Source organism: Heloderma suspectum, chromosome 4 (genome assembly GCF_057233095.1).
Source record: "Heloderma suspectum isolate Gila_16-S chromosome 4, 16-S_ref, whole genome shotgun sequence".
Classification (NCBI taxonomy): Eukaryota; Metazoa; Chordata; class Lepidosauria; order Squamata; family Helodermatidae; genus Heloderma; species Heloderma suspectum.
The window spans coordinates 81,580,855-81,594,224 of NC_139461.1; the positions used below are offsets into that span (position 1 = coordinate 81,580,855).

The window sequence follows — 13,370 nt, forward strand, 5'->3', positions numbered from 1 at the left end:
ACATAAATCTGTTTATCAATGGTGTTAGTTACTTAGGTTAATTTTAAATATTCCTTAAACCACGGTTAACAGCTAAATTCAAAGTATGTTTACAAGATATTGTATAATTGATTGATATTATCAGCGTTACATGTTTAAACCCTTGAACATATCTTTCTTATTTCTTATTAAGGGTGCAATAAAAAGGCCTACAACGCATGGGAGTTGTAGGCCTTTTTTCTGTCTAAACAGGCATAGGATTTCACCTTAAATAACTTTAGTTTAAATTAATTTTGCTGAGTTATGTATCACCCAAGAAATACTGCAATTTTAATTTTGTGGGGCTGTATTTCAGAACATTAAAATAAAAGAACATATGTAGGCTTGGATAACTCTAATTTATAAAGATGTTATTTACATGATAACTTTTTAGGTTGACTTCATGAAAATGACCTTTTAGGAATGCTGCTGTCCTCTCTGTAGGAAGAAACTAATGTTGCTTCATAGTTTTTGTATTCTGTCTTGGATTTTTATCCCATTCCTCAGTGCCTTTATGCTACCTCTTGATGTGAAAGCCCTGAATTAAACAGGCACGGGGTGTTAATTACTATTATCCTTGTTTATATTAGTTTTCAGGCGCTCCAGACCTTCCTGTGTATGCTGTGGATTGCAGCAATGCTGGATCAAATATCTTGACTGGACCAGTTCTGCATGTTCAGAATATAAAGAAAGATCAGACACTTAAAGCAAGGATTGAAATACCTGTAAGTAAAATACATGTGTAATGTTCTTTCTACTTGTTGCTGCCATCCAGTGGTCCAGGGCATTTGGATGCTGTGCTCTGTCCACTAGAAGGTAGGCAATGTTTTTAGTGAAACAAAGGTGTTTTTAAGAGCATAATCCTGCTTAAGAAGGATGCATGCTTAGCCTTCACCACAGTTGATGTTGATGCTGATGTATCTTATAATTCTGGTAAAGGGTGAAGGTAGGAAAGCCTAAGAGGGGAGGGACAGGAGGAGAAGGAACGTGTGATCCCGCAGCCCATTTCTAATGCCTTAACTGTAGAGAAGAGATTGATCGGTGTTACATCTGCACCTTCCCAAAGGAGATTCCTCAGACCTTGACATTAACATGGAACGAGTTGCTGTTCATGTTCGGTAGAAGCCGATCTTTACAGGTTTTATGCCAGTCCTGCCTTTCATGATAGGAGATACTGATTGCATGTAAAGATGTCTTCAAAGTCTCACAGTGGAACTGGATCAAGCAGAATCTGTGACTGCTACATAAATACCCTCTGATCCTGGATTCACATCCCTTCTTATTAGACACTTGTATGAATGGACTGGGATCTAGATCACTGAAAATTGTTACGACCATTACAAATTGTGACAAATGCAATGCAGAAACTAGAAGCTGCTACAGAATCTTTAAAAACTTGGGTTTTTATTTTTTGAAGAAACGTCAGAACAAGTGTGACTGATACCTCTGAAAGCTTTATTATCTCAGGGACAGCTCACTGGTTTCTAGTTCCTAAATGACAGGAGCTCTGCACGTTTCTCATTCCACTATATAACCCTCTTGCTCCTAAACATTTTTAGTATTTATTTGTTATTTATTTTCTGTTTAAAAGATTTATAACCCATCTTTCCATCATTTTGTGTTTAAGGCACTTAATTATGTATTTGAAGAAAGCCTGCTCAGGTGGAGCAAGCTTTCACAGGTAGTGCTTCCATCCTAGAACAAAGAAACAGACTCCCTTACCTTGTACCTGATGTCTGCTTGAGTTCTGGCTGTCTTGGCCTGACTAATGGAGCCAAAGAGCAACTCCTCCTGGAAAGCCCCTCCCCCCAACTAAATTCAGAGGACTGTTCCTGCCACACTGTTCTTCCCACAGAAGACAGACTTATAAAAATTAAAGAACCCTCACAGTAGGGGACTTGATGGAGTTGCCCCTGGGATACTCTGGATACTTAATATTTTGGATTAATGTGGAACTGATGGTCCTTGATAAATTTGACTTTCTTATTTTTTTAAAAAAAGTTTTAAATATCACCTTTTTCATTTCTTACAAAAGAAACCATAGTATTTGTTTTTTAGCATTTAAAAAATATTACATGACAAGCAATCAAATAGAAGAGTAACCAGTTTCCTGACTTAAATTGTGATGTCTTTCATGGTTCCGGTTCGTGATTTTTCAATCAATGAAAAAGACACTGGTAAAGATTGGCCAATATAAAGCCAAAGTTACTAATCAGAGTGGATTTGCAATACATTGGTGAATCTATATCTCGGAAAAACAAGTTTTCCTGTTACTACTTTTTCCTGTTACTATGTTTCTTGTTCTTTCCCTCGTTTTTCACCATTAGAGTTGTAAAATTGTGCCATCACTAGAGAAAACCATTAAATTGCTTCCCAGTAGCCGTGTTGCAAGACTACAGATTTTTAGTGTCGGGGGAGAAAAGGCTATTCAAATAAAGCACCAGGATGAAATTAACTGGATTGCAGGTGATGTGATGCAGAATCTTATCTTCCAAATGTATGATGAGGGGGAAAGAGAGATCATTATAACTCCAGCTCTAGCTGAAAAAATTAAGGTAGGTATTTTAAGGAAATTAAAACTTAGATTCAGAATAACAAAATGTTTATATAACATATATATTATAGAGAGGAAGGAAGGTTAACTTTACAAAAAATACATTATAAAGAGAAAAGGGTTGCTTCCGTTGAGTATTGAAGGATTTCAGCCTAAGTTAAAGAATTAAATTTTCATATAAAAAGGTGAAAATAATATTGAAGTAAGAAAATGTTGATTTTATTTTTCTTCAGGAAACTCATAGAAAGAAGTGGGGGTGAGAAACATATACATCAGCTTAGACTGGATAAGGTTTTTGCAGCTTCAAATATCAGGGAAAAAACAAGGGTTTGCTATAATAGTGAAAACTACTTCATTTCTTTGTCAGTAGGTATTTAAAGAAGAATTAGAGAAAGAGATCATGACAAAGGGTTTATTATCTGGACAAGAAATTGTATTTATTTCTATACCACCCAATACATGAAGCTCTCTAGGTGGTTCACAAACATTAAAACCACAAGTACAAACAATATAAAATATAAAAACTTAAAACTACAATATAAAAGTACAACCAGAATAAAACCTAGAAGCAATTACATTAATTACAGTACTCTGGATATATGGACCCCATTATTCTTCTCAAAATGGGGTAGGGAAAAGAATCTTGCATTTTGCCTTCATCATAACTTTCATGTTTTGTCATTATGCCACTTTAACTAAGCACATAATTGTTGAGGAATACAGGGAGTATGAAGTGGCTCTGGTTTGCTATAAAAAAAAAAGTATTGCAAATATTTCCATAGGATCCATAGCAATCTCATTAGCTTGGGAAGGTTGTAGGGTTCACAGCAATTTTTATGTTAACCATGTTTCTGGAATTTAATACCAATAAAATGTGTTTGTTTATGTTACACTGGAATCATCTTGAATTCAATCATTGATTTGATTTCCAGCTTTAAAGGGTCCATTGGGTCCCAATAGCAGATCAATACAGTAAAAAAACAAAAGTCTGACGGTTAAAAAATAAAGTAATTTACTTTAAATTACATCTGACACACTATTGAAAGTATTTTATGTCTTAGGTAAATTGGACCCCAAAGATTGATAGAGAACAGCTGGTGAATGGATTGTTACCTGATGTGAAAGTACCAACATCTGTAAAAGATGTACGCTATTGTCTAGTTACATTCCATGATGACCACATATCTTTGGAAAGTGCATTTACTGTCAGGTTTGTAGTTTTTCTTTAATCAAGGTTCCATTATTAAGCTTGCTCTGTGGCCTTTTCTGCTGGTTATAGCACACAAGTACACATTTTTATTGTTGTTAGAAATTCAACCTTTTAAGTAGATAAATATTTGCATACTTATTTAGGCATGTATTATAGATTGACAGCTTTAAAGTAGGTGCACTGCAAGAATATAATGGCTTCATTCAGTCATGCTAAACCAGAGTTTTGAACACATGAACAAGCAGGGAGGAGCTGCAGCGAGCTTCAGGCTTCCCTGCTCTCCTTCTATTGCCTGTGTTTCCACTGTGCAGTAGGGGGAAGCTTACAAGCCCAAGGCTCGTTGAGCCTTAATCCTGCCCATTCACATCTCACTAAAGTATGGTTTAGTATGGCGTGCAAATGTACTCAGTGTAAAGGTGTACATTATACAAAGTAACCACTTCTGGAACAAGTCAGTATAAAAGTGTGGATCAAGACCCTTATATATTATAAGCTACATGTGATACATTGAATAATCTTTAGAGCTTTATGAATTGTATATACAGAAGAATATCGACGTTTCACCTTTTATATAAGTATGTTGCTTGAATTGCTTGAACCGGGGTGCTGCAGAAGAAAAGGCGCTCTTCATGGTAGACACCTGCCTCACTTCCTTTGGCAGGGGCTCTCGGAGAAGGACTGCTGAAGCTTATTTTAGAGTCGGGGCAGATACATATGGGTGGAGATGATCTTCAGATGGCCTGGCCCCAAGTCATTTAGGGCTTTGAATGTTAATACCAGCACTTTGAATCAGGCCCAGACATGGACTGGCAGCCAGTGGAGCTGGAAAAGTAATGATATAATATACTCACATCAGCCAGTCCCTGTAAACAATCTTGCTGCCCTGTTCTGGACCAACTGAAATCTCTGGAACTTTTTCAAAAGCAGCCCCACATATAATTCATTGCAGTAATCTAGACAAGAGGTTATCAGAGCATGGATAACTGTAGCTAGGCTATCTCTGTAAGGGTGTAGTTGGTATATCAGCCTAAGCTGATAAAAGGTGCTGCCACCGAGTCTGTCTGTGCCTCAAGTGACTGTTCTGGGTCCAAGAGCACTCCCAAACTACAAACCTGATTCTTTAGGGGGAGCGCAGCCCCCTCCAGAACAGGTTGAACAAGCTACCCACTAACAGTACCTCCATCTTATCTGGATTGAGTCTCACTTTATTGATCCAGACTGTTACCATGCCCAAGCACTTACTCAAAAGAGCCACTGCCTCATCTGGATTTTATGAAAAAGAGAGGTAGAGCTGGGTGTCATCTGCATATTGATAACACCTCAGTCCACACCTCCAGATAACCTCCGCCTGCAGTATCATTTGTTTGTTTGTTTGTTTATTTATTTCTGGCATTTATAGACCGCTGAATATAATAAAATCTCTCATGTAGATGTTGGAACAGCATAGAGAATAAAACAGAAACTTGTGGAACCCTATAGTATAGCTGCCAAGACACAGAGCAATAATCCTCCAGCATCACCTTCTGGAATCAGCCATCCAAGTAGGAGCAGAACCACTGCAGCGCAGTGCCTCCAGCTCCCAGCCCAGACATCCTATCCAGAAGGATACCATGGTTGATGGTATCGAAAGCCATGAAGAGTTGAGCTGCCCTCAGCATGGAAGTGGAGATCCCCAAGAACCGTCATCCTAGAGATCCTCAACACCAAGTCCAAGACCACCTCCATCAGCTAAGGGAGGGAGTCTGATGGGAAGTGGGGTGGGTGGTACACCAGCAGAATCCCTAATCTGTCCTGGGTACCCAATACAGTGTACAGAAACTCAAGATCCACACTCGAATGGACAGGAAACCTAGAGAGGGAGATCGTATCCCTATAGACCACAGCAACCCCCCTCTCCTTGACCCTCCAGTTGGTGTTGGTGCTGCATCGAGTACCCAGGAAGGCATAGCTGGGGAGAGTAAACCCTTCCAATTCCCCCACCTAGGTCTCAGTAATACATACCAGGTCGGCCTCCTCATCCACAATCAAATCATGGATGAAGAAGATTTTATTTTGGACTGACCTGGCATTCAGCAGCAGTACCACCGGACCCCAGGGCAAGCTGTTAAGGCTGCCAGGAACCATTTGGTTGGGGGAAGAACCAGAAGAAGGGATAGCTGTAAGGTGTCTAGCCCTTCTCCTCAGCTGGCTTCTTAATCCCCCAACTCCATACTTCTCTCTTCCCATGACCACAGTTATGGGGGCACCCCTTCACCCCCCTGAGTTACCCAATATATTTCCCAGGCACATATTAAAAATATAAAAATACAAAAATAAAACAATATAAAAGAAAGAGCAACAGCTAAGAAGGAGCAAGTGAAGATCAGCATTTGCCCCTTTGTTCTTGTTCTTTGAAGCTGCTGCCCTTGCTTCTGCTATTTGCTGTTATTGGCTGGTTGCAGGAATACCTGGAAAGGTGGTAGGGCGGATCAGGTGTGCACTCTTCTATGTGTCTCCAAGTACAGTGTCAAGGCACACGCACAGGCGTTGCCTTTGGCAGCCCTCTTCCTTTAATACCTGGGGAGGAGAAGAGTGTCTGGTCAACTGATGATGGTAAGCAGGTGGGAGAAGCCTCAAGAAAGCAGGCCTCAGTAGCAGGCTATAAACCAAATATGCAGATAACTAAAAACTCAGGTAGGGACACCTTGCTCAATGCTAACAAAGGACAGAGAGGAAGTGTTTGACATCCTAAGAAAGAATATCTTTAAATGAGTTGCATGCTTGAATGAATGATACAGTTTTTCTCTGTTTACTTGGAAATGGGTATCTATTAAGCAGCCAGTATTTGTTTCTTTAGACCACTTGCTGATGAGCCAAAAAGTATTAAATGCAGAATAAAAGGATCAAATATATTACATATGGGTGAAAAACTACAAAGTGAAATTGGTAAGTACTTGTAACTTTTTTAATTCTAGCACCCCATTCCTACAAATATACATAGGGAGAGGAGGTTTTGGACTCATGGCTGCTCACTTGTGGGGTGCCACAGGTTCCATCCTCCCCCCGCTGCTATTTAACATCTATGTGAAGCCGCTGGGGGCTTTCATCAGGAGGTTTGGGGTGCGGTGTCATCAATATGGGGATGACATGCAGCTCTACCTCTCGTTTAAATCTTCACCAAGGTTGGCCGTACAGTCCCCATCCAAATGTCTGGAGATGGGGAGTGGTTGGATGTGGAGGAATAAGCTGAAGCTGAACCTTGACAAAACTGAGGTACTTTTGGTGGGAGACAAGAGGAGGTTGGGGGATGTTGACCTAGTGTTGAATGGGGTATGGCTACCCTTGAAAGACCAGGTCTGCAGCCTGGGAGTCATTTTAGACTCCCAGCTGTCCATGGAGGCTCAGGTGTCAGCTGTGAGCCAGACAGCGCTGTACCAACTCCATCTGATACGGCGGCTGCGCCCCTTCCTTCCCGACCATCTGCTCCCATCAGTAGTACATGCCATGGTCTCCTCTTGTCTAGACTACTGTAATGTGCTCTACGTGGGGTTACCCTTGAAGACGGTTCGGAAGCTGCAGCTGGTACAGAATGCGGCAGCTCTCCTGATAAAGGCAGCTGCCGGCATGATCTCATCACTCCGGTCCTGAAGGAGTTGCATGGGTTACCGGTTGTTTCCCAGGCCAAATTCAAGGTGTTGGTTTTGACCTTTAAAACCCTATATGGTTCCAGCCCAGCCTACCTCAAGGAGCACCTCCAGCAACACCAGACAGGCCGCTTAACAAGATCAGCCTCGGATGGCCTTCTTTCTGTCCCATCAGCCAAGGCAGCTAGGTGGTCCCCTGTGGTGGCCCCCACTCTGTGGAACTCCCTCCCTAGGAAACTCCGCCATGCCTCCTCTTTAATGAGCTTCTGCCACGCATTAAAAACATGGTTGTTCAGGCAGGCATTTGGGATATTTTTAGAAATATGATGTTTTAATGTAGAATTTTATTGTTTTAAAACTGTTTCTATTGGTGTATGTTGCCCAGAGTGGCCGGGTGACTGGCCAGGTAGGCGATTAAGAAATTTAATTAGTTAGTTAATACATACATATATACATAAATAAGCAAGCTGTGATGGTGCACAAATTGCCTTATAGCAAACTACAGCAGTGTCACATGCTCAGCAAGGTTGCAAAGCTGTTCCTTTCCCTTACTCACCAAAGTGCAGTCATGACAACAAAGACCTAAAAATGACAGACTCTGTCATGAGCACACTCTGCTGAGACTTTGGTGAGTAAGGAAAGACAACAGGATTTCCGATACAAATGTGGCAGCTACATTTTTTAAGGAAACTGTGTAGGGAAATCATTCATGAACGTACATCTTATTTTATACTTTTTAAAACTTTTTAAATTGTATTTAATGTTTTAACTTTTGTAAACCGCCCACAGAGCTTCAGCTATGGGAAAGTATAGAAATGTAATAAATAATAACAGCATTCCATCCAGTACTGTGTAATCACTGTATGCATTCCTTTGTGCAAAAGGCACTGCTTGCTGTTGATTGTATAGCATTACTGATTTATTTATTTATTTAATAGATTTGTACACCATTGTCCATACTTAAAAATGTCTTTAAGGGCACAATCGTATGTTGATAGTCGGCAGTCTCCACAGTCAGAGGCTGCAGAGTATCCTAATGCAGGGCGGCTGGAGCATGGAGGCGATCCTTTCCTCTGTGCTCTGGCTGCCCTGCATTTTTGCTAGATGAGATTTCTCCTGTCTAGCCGCAGTGCTTCAGAGTGGGAGGGAAGGCTGAGGCAAGCGTGGGAAGCTGCATAAGACAGCCTCCCTGGTTACCTTATGCAGCAACCTGGCATCCACAGGCACCATGGCTCATTGTGAGTTAAATAACTCATGATGAGCCATGGCATGTAATCCAAATATGTTCACAGAGTTCAGAGTGTAAAGCAAAGTAATGGACTGCTGTTTGAAAGGAGTCAGCAGCTCCATGTGCACAAGCCTTTGTGTTTGCCTAGAGAGGCTTTTTGGATCACTGGTAATTCCTTGTCCTTTTTCTATTGGATATTTGGAAAGTCCTTTGGTCCTACATTCTGATATGCATCAGTCTTGTTCCGTTTGCATTATTGACTTAAAGATCCTGAGCAGGATCCAGTAGGGGCCTTGCGCACACACCCAGCCCCGCTGGTCACAGCCAAAACCACTAGCAGCTGCGATGTAGTGCTTCTGGGGGCAGGCTCCAAAATAAGTGGAAATGCTTCCAGAATTTCTGGAAGGGGCTGGCCACACACATAAGGGCCCTATTTGATTCTAGACATTTTAAAATAAAAGTTAACTGTTCAGTAAGTATCTTTTGATAATTAAGGCTGTAATTCTGTGTTCACTTACCTGAGAGTAAGCCCTATTGTACTCAGTGGGACTTAATTTTGAATCGGCATCTTAATTGCACTGTGAAAGTATAGTTATGGCAGGCTCTGTGTCTAAAGTGTAGGGTTTTTAGTTTGTGATCAGATTATACATTAAATGTTGTAAATATTGCTCTATTTTGCAAGTATAGTATGCATTTCACAGTGTTCTCATAACTACTAATTCTTTTTTTAAAGAGGTAATGATTACAGATCAGCATGGAAATCATATTCAAAACCTGACATCATCTTGTGTGACTTCCTTGGGAATTTCTGGAAATGGTCTGGATAAGTCAGATTTGAGAACTGTTTGGCAGGTATTTCCTAATATCCCATGTAATGTAGTGTTATGCTCATAAAGAGGGAATATGTGCTCTATCCTTTAAGTGGCTTATTAACATTCATAAAAGTATTCAGAGGCAGAGGGAATGCCTTAAATAATTACTTTCAAACATGTAAGCATTCTTTGAGAACTTGATCTTTGATTATATCTGTTTTTGTTACAATTAAATAGGAACCTGTCTGTCACCTTTCTGGTGCCATTCAGTTTTTAAAACAAGTCTTCATCTGGAATTACCTTCAAACACAAAACTTTCAGCAACTGTACAGATTTTAAACCTAGGATCAAAAGCCTAGGATCATACTTTTCCAGCTGCATACAAACTATGCTCACACATTCTCAGGTGCTGCGTAACATGCTAGAAGTTTACTCCTTTATAGAAGCACAGAGTTGAAAGTCATGTAAATGCCATCCAGCTCCTTAAACAAGACACCAGTTGCCCTCTCATGAACTCTTCCTTCCTTTCAGCCTCCAGCTCTCACCTCCATTGAACTGTTGCTGCACCTTCTTCTCACATGTCCCATTGTAATGGTCACAGTGACATGGGCCTTCCTCATGCCAAATTGTGCCAATTCCTGTCTTTATTCACTGCTTTTCAACAATAAGGGTCCCAGGGTCCAGAGAAGTCTCTTCACATAGAAGGAAGTCTATGTGCGAACGTTTCCTGGCCACAGACATCCATGCCAATGCATGGAAATAAAGGCAAAATCCCACAGTCACTTTCAGAATGCTTTGCCCCTTCAAGTAATGCATGATGGAAGCTTTTGTCCATTTGAAATTCATACTTTTCCTCTGGCTTCTAGTGGGACATTCTAAACTCTTCAGAGTCCCTCGCTTCTTACAGAAAGTGTGGTCCAGTTTCCAGATTGGCTCCTCAAAGAGGAGTAGGCTCCCTGCCCAGTCCAGGCCTGCTTAGTGGCAGAAAAGCTATCTATAGGAAAGGCCTTAACAGCATCAAAGCTAGAAAAAAAACATATTTTTTATTTGCAAGAAGAAGATATAGAAGTCGCTTTAAAGAAGAAAGTTACATATATTTCTCAAATTGTGTTTAGAATAATATGATTTCTTAAATTTGTTACAAGTCAATAGAACTAGGACAATTTTGATCCAAAGTCCTATAAAATCAGTTATAACTTCTATGAACATAGAGAAGCTGCCCATGCCCAGCCTAACTTCTTATAAAAATGTACAGATGTTTAGACATTATTAGCTCATTCCATGTGTAGAACATGCTTAGTTGTAAGTGCATAAAATAAAGCCTTGTATGGATTAAAGAGAAATGCATGAAATATGTATATTCTTCTCTTGCTTTTACCATCAAATAACCTGTTCATATTTTTATTTATATTATTATGTGTTTCTTTATAGGATGATACACAAAGTATTTGTGTCAGAGGCATCAGGTTTAAACCAGGTCCTCCTGGAACCAAAGAACTGTGCTTTGCTTGGCGTGAATTTTCTCATTTCTTGAGATTAAATTTGATTGCCGGACCTCCTGCTAAATTGGTGCTTGTGGACTGGGCAGAGTTAGAGGAAGTAAGTCAGTGTCATATACTACTAATCAAAAGGTGCCATGCTGACAGTTGTTCGTATAACTCTATGATATTTGAGAAGGGTGCATACGAGTTCTTAAGTTTTCTTGATAGTAAATACTTCTGAAACTTTAACATGTTCTCTGGCATTAAAGGGAACATTGACGCACAAGGATTAATTTGTATGAAAATAGTTGGGATTAGGAAATGTGGATGTTTCCTCAGAACTAGTTCTTCATCATAAGTCAGCAGTTGATGAAATAGCCTGTGAATATCATACATTTATAGCAGAGATATCCAACCTTTTTGAACCAGTGGACACAGCTGGATTTTTAAGAGAGTGCTTTTACAAAATGGCTGCCATGGGGAGGTGTGGCCAGCCACAAAACACCCATTTTCAAGAAGGCAAACTGGTGAGGCTAAATGAGACTTGCCCAAGAACCTGGGGTCTGAGCTCCAAATCACAAAACAAGTCCTTTGAATCCAGCAGCTTCTGCTCCAACATGCATTTCACAGAAGGCAAACTGATGAAGCTCAGAGACAAGTAACTTGACAAAGGAACTGAAAACAAGGCAGAGAGAGTGTCTAAGCCCAAATGCCAAACCACATTTTTGCTGCCACAAGGCACAACAAAATACCCATTTCATAGAATGTAAACTAGTGATGCTCAGAGAAACACACCAAGCAAATACCCACACAGCCATACAAAAATGGCCAAATGAAAACACACACCACCCCCAAAAAACCCAGGCAAAATAAACACACACACACATCATCCAGGCAATCTGTTGCATTATAAGAGCTGACCATTTATCTTTCCGTTATTGTAGACCTAACAACACTAGCAACATTCGAAAGAGTGGTATAGAGGTGCCATTCGTGAATGGACCTGTATATGGATATTTAGTCTGCTTGTATTGAAGTTTATGTATAATCTATTTTTTTCTTTTTTGAGAATGTTGTAATAATTGAAACTGAGATTTAAAGGTAGTTATATTAGTGATTTTTTCCAATTTTGCCTTGTTCCTGTTTTTGTTAGTTTTGTTGAACTTACTATAAAATAGATTTTAAAAAACCATCCAGGCAAAACACACACCACACCAAAAGAAACAAGCAGCAGACACTCACAGCACAGGCAAAGCACTTCTCCTCACTTCCCCTAGCCCCCTAGTATGCTCCCCACCCCGGCTTGCTTTCTTCTTTTTTCTGGATGGCTGGGTACACTTCAAAATGAAGTGCTTGGCTGTAGCCACCAACCATTTTTATGTTGTAAGAATGTCTCTGGGATTCCTGTTAGGTCCAGATGCATTCTCGGAAATAAATGTCAGGGTGGAAACTGAGCCCATAGAGCCCCAGAGCAGTTCTGATTCTGAGGAGGAACAGCAGTTCGTGGGAGAGGAGCTCACTCATCTCTCACAAGCACACCACAGCAGCTGGCAGAGATTCCTCCTGCCAGCATTCCTGGGATAGATAGTGACCCTGGCAGTGAAAGAGTGCTGGAGGGGGGCTGGCTGGATGCTCGGCACAGACACAGGGAGCGACGACAGATGGATGGCACCTAAAGGAGGCGTACCGCTCGTTTGGCGCTCAAACAATGGTCGCGTCCCGAGGACCCAAGGGAAAGAGGGAGGATCTCTCCATAGCCCATAAGTTCAGAGTCTTCCTATGATTCCCCTTCAAACGGGGACCAACTGCCTTACCTGGAGCTTAGGCTACTCTGCTATCTTTCCCCAGTGCTGTTCCTTGCTTAGTCGCTAGTGATTAGTATCTGAAAGAGTCATAAAGGAATAAAGCCTCGGAAAGAATCCTCGTCGTCTGTGTCCTGAGTTGGCTATTGGAGGGAACTGCAAGAGGCAGCTAGGGCGCACCTGACAATAAAGGCGGTGCTGGAGGCCAGCATGTTATATATAGTTTTAATAGTAATTAATTTTCTATATCTAGCCTGTGTCCATGATTAATGGCAAAGAACTACAGAAACCTCTTATAGTCCAGCTCTGCGATCAGTGGAATAACCCATCTTCTGAACCTAATGTCAAAATCAACCTTGTAAAGGCTAACAACTTAAAGGTAATTTGAATTCAGCTTTTACTTCCCATTACATCTCACTTTTAAAAATACTTTGGAATCCTAGTATACATGACTGTTCAAGATATTTAAACAAGAGATTATATTTGAATAGATGAATGACAATTTGAGGATTATCAATTTATACCATTTTAAGGATTAGAATCCAACTCCTAGTGTATTGCAAGCTACATATTAAAATTGCTGTGTGCCAAATATTCTTGTTGTGAATTGAGGAGATATAAGCTCGCTGGCAAGTTTTTCCA

At 40.6% G+C, this 13,370-nt stretch overlaps 1 protein-coding gene across 8 annotated transcripts in view; it reads left to right on the forward strand.

Annotated features, from left to right (window-relative positions):
- SMCHD1 (structural maintenance of chromosomes flexible hinge domain containing 1) overlaps nt 1–13,370 on the forward strand; it is a 140,008-nt gene that overhangs the window by 86,833 nt on the left and 39,805 nt on the right. For all 8 annotated transcript variants that reach the window (XR_014790144.1, XR_014790145.1, XM_084849781.1 and 5 more), the window contains exons 24-30: nt 609–743; nt 2,346–2,573; nt 3,634–3,782; nt 6,619–6,707; nt 9,367–9,485; nt 10,877–11,044; nt 12,982–13,107. Coding sequence is in view for 6 of the 8 variants with exons in the window: in XM_084849781.1 (XP_084705907.1) it covers nt 609–743; nt 2,346–2,573; nt 3,634–3,782; nt 6,619–6,707; nt 9,367–9,485; nt 10,877–11,044; nt 12,982–13,107 (1,014 nt within the window). In the remaining 2 variants the exon portion in view is untranslated. The remainder of the gene's footprint in view (nt 1–608; nt 744–2,345; nt 2,574–3,633; nt 3,783–6,618; nt 6,708–9,366; nt 9,486–10,876; nt 11,045–12,981; nt 13,108–13,370) is intronic.